The 14,309-nt window shown below is 33.1% G+C and overlaps 2 protein-coding genes across 2 annotated transcripts; both read left to right on the forward strand.

Annotated features, from left to right (window-relative positions):
* The first annotated feature begins 4,211 nt into the window (after positions 1 to 4,211).
* Positions 4,212 to 10,730, forward strand: LOC114173877 (arabinosyltransferase XEG113-like). The gene is made up of 13 exons (XM_028058536.2): positions 4,212 to 4,533; positions 4,875 to 5,171; positions 5,304 to 5,509; positions 5,895 to 6,000; positions 6,557 to 6,813; positions 6,946 to 7,081; positions 7,234 to 7,328; positions 7,426 to 7,479; positions 8,029 to 8,142; positions 9,025 to 9,123; positions 9,217 to 9,336; positions 10,026 to 10,112; positions 10,230 to 10,730. Exons 1-13 carry the CDS (start codon positions 4,389 to 4,391, stop codon positions 10,395 to 10,397), a joined length of 1,884 nt encoding a protein of 627 aa, XP_027914337.1. The 5' UTR covers positions 4,212 to 4,388; the 3' UTR covers positions 10,398 to 10,730.
* A 133-nt stretch (positions 10,731 to 10,863) lies between these two features.
* LOC114173876 (Tetratricopeptide repeat (TPR)-like superfamily protein) lies at positions 10,864 to 13,924 on the forward strand. The gene has a single exon (XM_028058535.2). The coding sequence runs from the start codon at positions 11,200 to 11,202 to the stop codon at positions 13,798 to 13,800; it is 2,601 nt and encodes an 866-aa protein (XP_027914336.2). The 5' UTR covers positions 10,864 to 11,199; the 3' UTR covers positions 13,801 to 13,924.
* Positions 13,925 to 14,309: the final 385 nt, after the last annotated feature.

Consider the following 14,309-nt stretch of genomic DNA (forward strand, 5'->3'; position numbering starts at 1 on the left):
GAATTACCTACCAATTAATAAGAAAATACAAACATGTCTTGATTAAAGAAATAAGTTGTGGCATGATTATTGCTAAATAATGATACTTAATAAGGTTAATTTGGTAAAAAATGAGATATTGAGAGACAATTCCATTTATAAATATATTTTTTCATAAATACATCACTAGTAGCAAATAAGTTTGATTAAATAAAATCAACATAAATAAACAAAATTCATTACTCGTGTTTTTTCTCACTCAGATTTTTTTCATATATAATATAAAAGCTCGTTCCAGCCAAGTGCGCGTGCATAGTTACGGGGAAAGTTACTCTTTTTCTTAATTTTGCAATATACTTCAATAATTACGCATCTTTTAAATAAGGTTGCTTCAAATTTTCTTAAAAAAATTAATCAAATTACTTCCAAAATAAGAAAAAAAAAATGTATGGCGTTAAATAATATAACTCATACCAATTTGACATATCGACAAAGATTGAGTTTATAATGCAGCCAAAATAGATTTGCAAATTATGATGACACTTGGCATTATTATATACACTCATCAACTTTTTAACTTTTAAGTAAAAGTTTTCAGTTGTTGTCAAAGATAAAAAAATAAAAATAAAAGTGGGAGTGATAGATACTGCAAATCACACAGTAATATTATAACAAACACCTTTTTAAATATCAATTAGCGTTTAAAATTAAAAAAAAAAAACGTGAATTAGAGATTAAAGTAGAATTTTGACCTCAAACATTATACAACAACTACGTATATTTTTTATTACAGAAAATTCTCTGGTGTTTAATTTAATGCATTCTGAATGAGAGCAATACCATTTGCTAGAGTTGTTTTGTGAATTTGTTCTGTGAAAATATATGCTATAATGTGGAGTATTAATTGAATATGCATGTGCATGGTCATGGTGTATCACTTTGATTATTGAATATATAATATGTGTTGAATTTAAACACATTGTGTAGTTAGTGAATGTGACATGTTCTAAGTTAGTATAAGGTGTGTTATTGTCAGAGTTATATAGTTTGATTTAATGTGGGTACACATTAAAGTACACAGTTTGTACACAGTTTGTACAAAAGTATAGATACAGAAAAGAAGAGGAAGCATCCTTGTTACAGGGTATGTCAATTTTTTTATTCAATTCAAAAATTCAAAAATGGCATTTAGTCAAATGGACACAAAAAACCCAGCTGCATTTAATGATGCTAACAACAACAACAAGTAGTAGCAGTAGTTGCTAATTAAGGGTCTCAATCAATCATTTTTTATTTTATTTTATTATTATTATTTTCTGAATAATTAATTAATCATGCATGCACAATTCAACATTTGAATTTTTCTCATATAATAATAGTGATTATGGTGGATTTAGTATTGCTTAAGAATAGTCAACCACTTAATCAAAATGAGTTACAGGATTAGTTGCTGACTAGACCGTGGTTTAAGAATAAACCACTTGCATAAAAAACAAAGCGCGTTATTAATAAACCTAAAATGCGAGTGTGCATAGATTCTCCCTCGTATTGCTTCAAAGCCACGTCTATGCCACCAATTCAGTAACACTTATGTGAGTGTGTCATAAAATCATAACCATCATCACCTTCGGATCTGTCACTGTGACTGTGACTTTCCTTTTTTTTTATTTTTTTATTTTTTTTTCTCATACACTCTCCTCAATTTGCCGCAAGTTTCGCATTATTAATTAAAATTTGGGTATCGTATTATAATATTTATTTTTTGTATTTGCATTTTTTAAATATTTGTCCATTGACTATCATTATTTTAATCACCCCATTACTCAATGTCTGAAACAATATTTAAAACAGTCAAGAACAACTAACCTATACAGAATGGATATTTAATTTCATTTTTTATTCACTGATGATGGTAAATTTTTGTTGATTTTGTAATATTTTATGAGGTGTTTAGATCTTCATATTTTGTCTTAATTATAAAACATAATGAATAAATTTACTCTTGAATACAATTTAATTAAAAATATAATTTACATTTTATTACTTGTTAATAACTTCAAATAAATTTAAATCTACTTTAACAGAATTATAAACCCTAAACATCATAAAGCTGAAGAATGTTCTATTTAATGAGAAATTTCGTCTATAATTCTTTTAATATACGTGTAAACTTATCTAACTAACAAATAGTTTCAATTCTATAAATAAAATGTGTCTTCTATGAAGTAAATTAGAGAAAATTTCACAATATATATAATATCAGTTGTATAAGTATACATAATAAATTGTGTGATATTATTCAAAAGGATATATAGTTAATTAGTTGTGTAATATAATTTTTTTAAAATTTAATATATTGAAAAACTTTTATAGTAGTATTGGGCAAGTTGGATGGTAGGATATTTATATCACCTACTCATAATTTTATTTTATTTTTTTGTGTGGATAACTATGTATATCTGGACCAATGCTCATTTACTGAGTTTTTAATTTTTATTTTTTACAAATATTTCATTGAATTTTAATTGGTTTGTCATCCCTAATTAAAAAAGACTAAACAAATTAAGACTTTGTGCATGATGGATGGACCACTAAGGTGTGGTACTATCAAGTAAAGAGTGAAAGGGAGAGAATAAGACAATTGTGAATAAAATCAAATTCACAATTCATATTATTATAATGTATTGATTTTGATTGGTGCTGAGCCCAGCAGATATTGGGCTTGGGCGTCTACCATTCGGTCTGTTCTTATTTGCACCCCCTCGTTGCTGTTCAAACCCACAATGCAAGAATTCCTATGATAGTAACAGAAACGCATGGAATTGTTGGCATTGAAAGTCAAGAACAATGAAGCAAATTATTAGTAAGAGGAATTTTATTATTTACTAGGATAGTGATTGTTTAAATTACTATTTTAGCATAAATGACTCGAAATGATAAATAAAATTAACTAGAAAGTAAAATAAACCATAGAATTCAAGAAATAACAACCAAATAGGCAGTGAAATGATAATAATTAGACAAAATAGTGAATAAAATTACCCTTATAATTTTACTAAGTTTCCTAAAAGTCATAATAAGCATTATTATGAAGTTTAACATAGTGGTTATGCTTGTTGGGTCATTTCTTTTTGCACCCTCAAAGTTTTCAAGTACACCTGATAGTGGTTAAAATATCAAATTGTCCCCTTGTCAATGCCGCTGCGACCATACTTTTGTCCTTGCCGCTACACTTGTTTATGTGTTGTGTTATAAATTGACGTTTGTTTTAAAGAAAGAAAAAAAAACTTGTAATATGCAAGAAATTTTCAGATATCATTCAGAGAAAAAAGTGTCAAATTGAACGATCTGAAAGTAAAAAATGACAAAATTTAGAAGGTTTTTTTCATGCAAATAATTTTTTAATTACACATTTAAAAAAGAAGTTTAGATTACATCATCTGAAAATTAAAAATGACTTGCAAATTGTAAAATAAAATAAAAAATGTGCCAAAAATTATTTTTGGGTTATGTAATTTAGAAGTCCTTTTTTAGGCTAAATGCAAATTTGTATATTTATGAAGGTGTAGAAAGAAAGTATGGGAGTGGAAAAAGAAATTCCCTTGCTTTTAATCTAATTGCCCTTCATTTCGATCCAAGTGATATGAAGCCCATTAAAGTTGATAAAAAAAATGGGTTAACCATGGTGGTTTAGATGGTTTGGTTTATCGTTTATGTGATTAACAGCAGTTTAAGTTAAAGTTAATAATTATACGGTACACTATATGCTTAATGGGAGTGAATTAATGGCAATTAATGTTAATATTGTGGTCTAGTGATAATTAAAACCCTAAGGTAGCGGGACTTATAATAGGTTAGGTTATCACTTTAATTTGATTGATTAGGGTAACTTTTTTTTTTCTCACAAGAATCGTTTTAAGTTAACAATAAATTCATAATTTACATTTGATAATCTTTTTTACTTAATATTAATAAGGATTCTCATATTTTAACTTACTTTATTTTTTGACTCATTTTTAACCCATCATCTTAATCATTATTAGATCATCACACCACGTCATTATAAAAATAAAAAAATATAATCTAATAGAAATGAGTAAAAAAAAATAGATTAAAATATTATTTTCTTAATAATAAATATGAGATGTTATGGTTAATATATATGGAAAAAGTAAATTTTTTTTTTTTTTTTACCTGCGTGAATGAGTGAATGTCTTGTCGAATCCAAAATGAAAGAGAAGCAGAGTAGTTGAGATTCGTTCTGAGACAGAGTTTCGTTTTCACGTTGATGTTCAACTCAATAGAGAGGGATGAAATTAAGAGTTGACCTTTCATTGCCATAATAAGAGACTCAAATTGGAAGATGCAAATCTGACTCTCTCTTTCTCTGTGATTTGTTCTTTCCATTGATGGCGTGTGAGGAAGTGCTTCATTCGAGGCCTCTGTTCCTCACGATCTACACCGTTGTCATCATTGGCATCGTTTTTTCCTCACTCTACGTCTTCTCCGCTATTCGCTACCCCTCCACCAACCCCTCTTCTTGGTCGCTTTCAAGTACCCTTCACTTAACTCTATGCTTTTTTTCACACTCTTATTTATACTCATTTTCTCGTAAAATTCACACCTTTTTTCTTACTTCTTTGAATGTGACATACCCTTTGGTCAGTTTTAAATCTGTTGTTAATCTTCCTTAGTTGGAGATATATAATGTTTGAGTAATTGACATTGCTTCCACTTTTGCGTCCTTTAATGCACTGTAATGTGTTAGGGGGGCCTTTTGTATGTGACACTTGAAATACATTGAGCTTCTTTTTGTGTTTTCCTTTTTGACCCTTTATTTATTTCATATGTGGGTGTGATTCAAATTCAAACCTTGAACTGTGCATGTTTTTCAGATGCGGATGTTCGTCTTGCAGAACAAACGCTCAACGGTTCTCGGTTGCCAACCGGATATGCTGTGCCTTCGGTTCCTCCGGAGGCACGAAATGTGAGGACAAGACCTATTTTGGATGTTCCTCCACGCAATAAAGAGATGCCACCTTTTCAGGCTTTCAGATTGACCAAAGAATTGATTCAGAAAAGGGTGAAAGATAACATTATAATAGTGACCTTTGGTAACTATGCCTTCATGGACTTTATTCTGACCTGGGTTCAACAGTTGAATGATCTGGAAGTTTCTAATTATCTTGTGGGTGAGTGTTTCAATTTAAGGCTTCTAACTTTCACTATCATGAGTTTTGGTATCGCCCTTGATAGAGATGCATATCCAGTATTGTGTACTGTTGACCAGAGTTTGTAAAAGGGGTTTGAAATTTACCTTTTAGGTGCAATGGACAACAAGTTGTTGGAGGCGCTTTATTGGAAAGGGATACCAGTTTTTGACATGGGTAGCCATATGAGTACAGAAGATGTTGGCTGGGGGTCTCCAACATTTCATAAAATGGGGAGAGAAAAAGTTATTCTGATCAACTTGATCCTGCCTCTCGGTTACGAGCTGTTGATGTGTGACACTGACATGGTTTGGTTGAAGGTGCTTTTCTCTATTTCTCAATACATGTTCAGTTTTAACATTTAAGGGTGTGATTCATATGCTAGCTGTGCTTATTATGAATCATCCAAATTTTAGTAGTAGCTGCAAAATGTGTACGATTACAGCATTTCATCTTCTTATTTATTTATTTATTTTATCAATGTATTATTAGTTTCTTTTCCAGCTTGTTAATTCTCTTTTCCTATCCGGTGTCCTTTCTTTATTTTGTTTACACTTCTTTGTGTGCAATTATTGTGGGACTTCTTATCTGTTATGTTCAATATACATAATCATCTTTTAAGGAAATCGCCTACCACATTATGTAATTGTTCTTAGATATATTTTATTCTTAAAACTTATATGCAATTATGTGATCATGGAGCAGAACCCACTTCCATATCTCGCCCGTTATCCTGGAGCAGATGTTTTAACATCCAGTGATCAAGTTGTTCCAACAGTGGTTGATGATAGTCTGGAAATTTGGCAAGAAGGTGAATATTTTTGTAAAATATAAGGAGCAGAACTTACTGCTTTGATTTTTACTGTTCCCATATTGGTGTTTGGTAGTAGTTCTTCACTTCCGACAATTTTGAGTTATATTGAACTTTACTGCAAGTCAAAATCAAATGACATATACGGTTTGAAAATGTTTCTTATATGAATGATGGAGAACCTTTTATACAAATTCCATTTCTGGCATTATTTTTGTGTTTCTTATCAGTTGTTTGCTATGGCTTAAGATTAGAAGCCAGCAAAAAATACTATCCAACATGCAAACTTGGTCTAAGACTCTGAAACTTTTATTATATTATGTGTCTTGTCTCTATTTAGGAACAAAAGATAATCTTATTGAAGTTAGTGCACATTCTTTGGCATATCAAATTAAAAATACCACACATTGAAGTTATTTTCTACCTGATTTTTGCTTTGAATCTAAATGCTCTTTTTCACTTATTTAACCTCTTGGTACCTAATTCTATTTCATTTATTATCACACTTTATTAGCTTTAATGGAACAGATATGATTGTATCTATCACCTTGTGTAGTTGGTGCTGCCTACAACATAGGAATTTTCCATTGGAGACCTACCGAGTCTGCAATAAAATTAGCAAAGGAATGGAAAGAACTGCTCCTAGCTGATGACAAGATATGGGATCAGAATGGTTTCAATGATCTTGTTCACAGGCAGTTAGGACCGTCAGTTGATGAGGACAGTGGACTTGTTTATGCTTATGATGGAACTCTAAAGCTAGGAATTTTGCCTTCAAGCATCTTTTGTAGTGGACATACATATTTTGTCCAGGTAGGATCTAATTTCATTTTCAAGTTCCTTCTTTTTGAATTATATATGTTATATACTTTATGTCTTAGTGAACCTTAGGGAAACAAACTATGTCAGTTGTTCCTAAGAATGTACTTGCATTCATTATTGTAGGCTATGTATCAGCAACTCAGATTGGAGCCATATGCAGTGCACACAACATTTCAATATGCAGGCACTGAAGGAAAACGCCACCGACTTCGAGAAGCCATGCTTTTCCGTGACCCACCAGAATACTATAATCCTTCTGGTAATTAGTTATTTCTCCCTCAATTTTGGTTAGCATATATTTGCTTTGTATTCTTGCTGAAAACCCATAATTGGTACTTAATGTTTCAATGCATTATTTTCATTATTTGCATGTGGTTGATATATTGACTCCCCCATGAGGAACCTTTGCAGGGGGGTTCTTGTCATTCAAGCCATCTATTCCAAAAAGCTTGTTGCTAAGTGGGAACCATACCATCGAATCGCATTTTACACTTGTTAATTACCAAGTATGCATGTATCGACCTGATCCTTTTCACTTCTGCATTTTTAATGGAAATTGTGATGTTGCATCTCCTCATTTAAGTTGTACATGAACTTGTCCAGATAAAACAGATCAGAACAGCACTTGCTATTGCTTCGCTTTTGAACAGAACACTGGTGAGAACTATTTTCTGGTATCATAAAATGCTTATGTTATTACACTTTGAATTGAAAATGTCTCATATCATCACTCTCAAGCACTGTTAAGTAACTTACAAGTTCTGCAAGTTATCAACCATTAGCAATTACATGAAAGTTGCAGTGAACTTGTACTTTTTTGGCACAATATTTACTCATTAAGCTTGTTTGGCATTTTTGACATGCAGATAGTTCACAATTTAATAAAAATCCTTAATGTTAGTGCTAAACTATAGAAGGAAAGAGAATGACATTGAGCTGAAAGTGTGTTTTTGAGACAACAACTGGTACTTTGTTTATATTAAGCAGTCCTATCATCCAACATAAAAAGATTGTAATAACTTTTTTATGGCATAACATGTTGCCATGGTTGATAAATGTGGTCAACACTTATTCCTAGAGCATTTGATACAGCTGGTATGGGGTTTCTTAATGATTATGATTAATGATTTCTCTTTTGCGGTGTATTTTCACTTCAGAAATTATATAATTTGATCTTAACTGGGTTCTTTATGTGTATGTGTTTAGGTTGTGCCTCCATTATGGTGCAGGGTTGATAGGCTATGGTTTCCCCATCCTGGTGTTTTGGAGGGGTCTATGACTAGACAACCTTTTCTCTGTCCACTGGATCATGTATTTGAGGTATCTCCAGTTTGATCAAGTGGCTCATAAATTATTTCCCAGTTTGATGAATAACACAGCCTTAGAAATTTTGTTGATAACTGCATAGGGTTTGTTTGTACAAACTTCCACATAAGAATTTCTGGAAGAGAAAAGTAAGAAGAAAAAATAGAATGAGTTTCTTCATAACTTAAAATTAGCTTATGAATGTTAAAAAATAAAAATTTTGAAAAACTAAATGAGTGTGCTTCTACAATTAGCTTGTTATAGAGGAGCTAATTTCATTTTTTTTCTAGAAGTTTTTATAGAAAAGTTTGCCCAATCAAATTGAATTTGAATCTTTTGAATTTCAATTTGTGGGATGACAAGAGAAGAATAACTTCATATATATGTAAATAAAAGGTTTTTGTTACAATTGTAGGCCTTAAATTACTGACGAAAGAAATATTAGACAAACATGGGAAAATCTAAGAGTCCATGATAGAAGTTACGACAAAATGTATTTTGATGGTATTATTTGTATCTTACCACTTCTGGTCCATAATCTACATGATTATTTATTTTTTAAGAAAGCTTGTATAATTATTTTAGGCATTCGACTCAGATTAAACATGGTGTCCCTTCGATGCATAAAACTAACAGGGAAATTCTATGCTTTATTTCATTAATTATTTTTTGTATGGTTTAAATTTTTTTGGCATTCACTGATTCAGATCTCCATGTTTTCTTGAATTAGATGTAGTCTTTAAGTGGGATACAGAGAGAAGAACTCTGCAGATTAATACTAAAGAATATTTTTTAATTATAAGATTTAATGTAACCTCTTGCCTCTCTTCTGTGTACATAATCAAACATTTTTTCTCATTGTCGTGTGCTCTGCTGTGGAAATGTACTCTGTTGCAGGTAAATGTCATGTTGAAACAACTTCCAGAGGAAGAGTTTGGCCCCGGAATAGATATTAGAGAGTACTCGTTACTTGACAACCCCTCCCTCCCCTCAGAGGTGAATTACATGTCATTTTCATGTGAAATTGTGATTTTTCCTTTCTTCCTTGTATCTTACTCGGGAAACTTATGCTGGGTTTCTTGAATTCAGGTGAAGAAGTCATGGCTTGATGTTCAGCTCTGTAAGGAAGGAGCCCAAGATTGTTTTGCATCAAATAATGCCACTGTTGGGGGAATACTCAAATTTCCAAGGCATAGCAATGAAGAAACGGTACTTAAAAATTTGATCCATTTAAGAGTTGTTTTATGTATTTCCAAGTCAACCCTATAAACAAAGTACATATTTGTGTGCCAGATCTTTTTTCGTTATACCGAGTATATTATTAACTTGCATCAAGGATAAGCAGCTGATTCGGAATGCTCACTTAGAGTATGGTGTGAGAAATCTTAGTTATGTCTGCAGTATGAAAATCAAATCTGAATCTCAAAAGAAGTAATTTTTGGTGTCCAACTTGTAATTATGCTGGAATCTTTACCAATCACCCAAACATAAAATTCAATTTTCTTCCTTCCAAAGTAATTCCTCCAAAATATCTTCACGTGAAGACTTTCTACACCAACTACTCAAATATGTAAGATCACTGGTTTCTTCTGTAGGCAGCTTTCTACCCTTTTTTTTCCTGGAATATGAAGAACACTGTTCTAAGAATTGCATGATGGGAGGGTCCTTTCATGTAGGTAGTGGCCACCCTTACCACAGCCTCATGCCATCAAAATTGAGCCCTTCGGTTTATCAAATAATTCGTAATTCCTTTTTTTTTTTTTCATTTTCTGGTCAGATAAATATATTTTTGGCTGAGAGATGGATGAGGTGTTGACAAAAATACAAATTGGCTTTGCACAATTTTCAGGTTACATATAAAAAACTCTGATCCTGGTTGTTTTTACTTGAATTTGCAGTACATGAAAGTATTTTCCTCGTTCAAGGATGTAAAAGTCATCCAGTTCTCTTCAATGCAAGACGCTTTCACAGGTTTCAGCGACAAGGCAAGCACTACTTCACTCATTTATTTTGAAGTTTCACTTTTCTACTAATGGAAAAAAAAAAAAAATTGCGAAGACATTCATGTTTATCATGTCCTGAGCCATGCATATTTTTATCAGAAAAGGGAGGACAAATTTAGAAACCGTGTTAAACGGTATGTGGGTATATGGTGCTGCGTGCTTGATCACACTCCTGGCCACATTTATTACGATATGTACTGGGATGAGAAACCTGAATGGAAGCCTCTCCCTCCTCAAACTTCTGCAGATGATCATCCACCATGGTGAGGTCAACTTCAGGTTAATGTTTGTTTCAACACTAAGGACAGGAGATACAAAGAAGAGATTTCATTAAAAGGTGATTTGGTTTCCAACTCATTGCCAAGATCAAGATTACTCACAGAAGTTCGGAATCTGTGTCCACATTGATGATGCTAGTTGTTAGAGAGATGAGAAAATGTCGTTCTTGTGTAACAATGGGAAGAGCATGTAATTATTAAAACAGGAACAACTGATTGCACCATCCCTTTTCAAATTTTGGTCACTGTTTAGCATTATCTGTTCTGTTGGGAGTAAAATTCCTAGACTTCCTAATTGAAAAAATATTTTACTGAAGACAAAGTCAGTTAAAAGCTCAAGTATTTGATGCAAAAGATACTGATGAACCATTATTAATTAAACCAGTTTCGCCTCTAGTGTCACGTGACTAGACCAAGACAACTAAATCTTTAATACAAAAAATAGAGTGTAACGGAAAAACACTGCTACAGTATGTTCTATGAATAGAAGAGTTACGACGTAGGGGCTATTTATTGTTATGCTCTCAAATTCACGTTCTTCTGCGCAAGACGAGATTTTTTATACCTGTAATCAATAATGAAGTTAAGATGAGAATCTGGGTAGTATACCAATTGACGTTGAAGTATATAACAAAATGGGCTAATGGAAAATTAGCGTTGCTTGGATCTGGAATATCGCAATCATTCCTTTCAATTTCTTCGCAGAACCACCAAACTGGGAACTTCAGCATTGTTAAGAGACGACACAGGGTCCCCGTATTGATTCAGCTGTCATTAAGCTGTTTGAGGAAATGCAACAGAGAGCTCTACGTGCGAAAGATATTCATTTTCAGCTTGTTGATTATATCAAATTGTCCCTCAGAAAACCCAAAATTGTGACTGCTACTGTTGCCCATTGTGCAGCATTAAAGTTAGGTGCTCTGGCTCACCTCCCAAACTCAACATCTCTACTCACTGTCTATTCTAAGGCTGGAGATTTTGTCTCTTCAAAGGGTTTGTTTGATGAGATTCCCAATAGAGATGTGATTGCTTGGAATGCTATTGTTGCAGCATCTCTTGAAAATAAATACTATAGAACAGCAATGGACTTCTTAGAGAAAATGATCAAGGGCAAAACTGGGTTTGATTCTACTACTCTATTGCTTATGGTGTCAGCTTCTTCACTCATAAAAAACTTTGACCAAGGACGGGTAATTCATTGTGTGAGTATAAAATCTGGGATGCTAACGGATCTCAGTTTAGGTAATGCTCTTATTGACATGTATGCTAAGTGTGGTGATCTAAGCTCTTCCGAGGGTGTATCCCAAGAGATGGAAAGTAAAGATATTATTTCGTGGAATTCAATGATGACAGGCAGTATTTACAATGGGGATCCAGTGAAAGCATTGTATTACTTCAAAAGGGTGAGTTTTTCTGAAGAAACAGCAGACAGTGTCAGTCTATCTTGTGCCATTTCAGCATCTTCAAGTTTGGGAGAGCTGGCTCTTGGCCAGTCCATTCACGGGCTGGGAATCAAGCTAGGCTACAAGGACAGCACGCACGTTTCAGTTGCCAACTCTCTCATTTCATTATATTCACAATGTGAGGACATCAAAGCTGCTGAAACAGTGTTCAGAGAAATAACACTCAAAGATACTGTTTCCTGGAATGCAATGATGGAAGGGTTTGCTTCAAATGGAAAAATTAATGAAGTATTTGATCTTCTGGTTGAAATGCAAATAGTAGGGTCTTTCCCACCTGATATGGTGACATTGACTACTATACTTCCACTTTGTGCGGAACTGATGCTCTACAGAGAAGGAAGAACTATCCATGGATTTGCAATTAGAAGACAAATGATGGTATCTCATCATGTTATGTTACTAAACAGCCTGATAGACATGTATTCAAAGTGCAACCTGGTGGAGAAAGCTGAGCTCTTGTTCAATTCTACCACAGAGAAGGACCCCGTAACATGGAATATAATGATATCTTGCTATTCCCATAACAGGTATTCGGATGAAGCTAAAAAATTGTTCAGAGAGATGCTACGTTGGGGCCTAAATGGTAGTTCATCTACTGTTTTTGCTATTCTTTCTTCTTGTGACTCCTTTAACAGTCTCCATTTCGGAAAATCAGTTCACTGCTGGCAGTTAAAATCTGGATTTTTGAACCACATTCTTTTAGTAAATTCTCTCATGCACATGTATATCAATTGTGAATATTTAGCTGCCAGTTTTTCAATTTTGCATGAGAATTCTGCTTTAGCAGATATAGCCTCATGGAACACACTAATTGTGGGTTGTGTGCGATGCAACCATTTCAGAGAGGCTCTAGATATTTTCAAGTTGATGAGACAGGAACCTCCTTTCAACTATGACTCCATAACCCTTGTAAATATCTTGTCTGCCTGTGCAAACCTGGAACTATCCAGCCTAGGAAAGTCTCTGCATGGCCTTGCACTTAAGACTCCATTGGGATCAGATACTCGGGTTCAGAACTCATTAATTACTATGTATGACAGATGCAGAGACATCAACAGTGCCAAAGTAGTCTTCAAATTCTGTTCCATTCCCAATCTTTGCTCATGGAATTGCATAATCTCAGCTTTATCTCATAATGGAGAAAGTAGAGAAGCATTGGGACTATTTCGCCATCTTCAGTTTGAACCAAACGTGATCACCATTGTTAGTCTTCTCTCTGCTTGCACTCAAATCGGCGTCCTAAGACATGGAAAACAGGCCCATGGCCATGTGTTCAGGACTGGCATCGGAGATAATTCTTTCATATCAGCAGCTCTTATAGATTTCTACAGCAACTGTGGAAGATTGGACACTGCCCTACACGTATTCAGACATGCAAAGGAGAAGTCGGAATCAGCTTGGAATTCAATGATTTCTGCATATGGATATCATGGAAACGGTGAGAAAGCAGTCAAACTCTTCAATGAGATGTGCGAGTCAGGAGAAAGGGTGAGCAAAAGCACTTTTGTTAGCCTTTTATCTGCATGCAGGCATTCAGGGCTTGTGAACCAAGGCATTTGGTACTATGAGTGTATGTTGGAGAAATATGGAGTACAAGCTGGGACTGAGCATCAAGTATATGTGGTTGACATGCTTGGGAGATCAGGTAGATTGAATGAGGCTTATGAGTTTGCTAAGGGGTGTGACAGTTCAGGTGTTTGGGGAACTCTCCTAAGTGCATGCAACTATCATGGAGAACTCAAGTTGGGAAAAATAGTTGCTCAACATCTCTTTCAACTGGAACCTCACAATGTTGGATATTACATATCATTGTCAAACATGTATGTAGCTGCAGGAAGCTGGAAAGATGCTACCGACTTGAGACAATTAATCCAGGATTTAGGTTTAAGAAAAACCCCAGGTTATAGTCTTATTGATTTTGATTTCTGATAAAAATTTTAAAAAGATAGTTATTTCACTTCGAGGTCACACCTTGGTATAAATAGCAATATTTACATATGGACACTGTTACTTTCGCACCAAATAAATCTTTACATCCACTTTTCATTCTCTATTTTACGCTTTAATCTTTCTTTCTCTTTAAGAATACAACAAAAAAATAGCTTTTTTTTTAATGAACATTGATGTTAAAACTATTAAACTATTAATGATCAAAACCTTGGTAGTCGATGATTTAATTAATTGATAACCGATAAGTTACTTTTAGTTAATAAATTGATTTTTAGTTGATAAAATTTCTAAACTAATAAATTTAATTAATTAATTAAAAATATTTTGCAAATTGGTTAACAAATTTTAATAAATGCTATACAACATAAAATAAAATATAAAATGATTAAATAAACTTTCTTGTATAAATGAAATTTGTATGTTTTAAAATAAAAATATATTATTATATAATTATAATTTAATATATTTTTGTAAATAAATAAATTCTT

The sequence above is a fragment of the Vigna unguiculata genome, chromosome 2 (genome assembly GCF_037176805.1).
Source record: "Vigna unguiculata cultivar grain cowpea cultivar isolate G323 ecotype 2 chromosome 2, ASM3717680v1, whole genome shotgun sequence".
Taxonomy (NCBI): domain Eukaryota; kingdom Viridiplantae; phylum Streptophyta; class Magnoliopsida; order Fabales; family Fabaceae; genus Vigna; species Vigna unguiculata.

What these genes read in the sequence shown, in the direction of transcription:
- LOC114173877 (XM_028058536.2), top strand. Translation starts at nt 4,389, where the DNA reads ATGGCGTGTGAGGAAGTGCTTCATTCGAGGCCTCTGTTCCTCACGATC. An exon ending in TCTGGAAATTTGGCAAGAAG is followed by an intron (nt 6,001 to 6,556) that starts GTGAATATTTTT and finishes CACCTTGTGTAG; the next exon opens with TTGGTGCTGCCTACAACATA. An exon ending in GGCATAGCAATGAAGAAACG is followed by an intron (nt 9,337 to 10,025) that starts GTACTTAAAAAT and finishes TTGAATTTGCAG; the next exon opens with TACATGAAAGTATTTTCCTC.
- LOC114173876 (XM_028058535.2), top strand. Translation starts at nt 11,200, where the DNA reads ATGCAACAGAGAGCTCTACGTGCGAAAGATATTCATTTTCAGCTTGTT.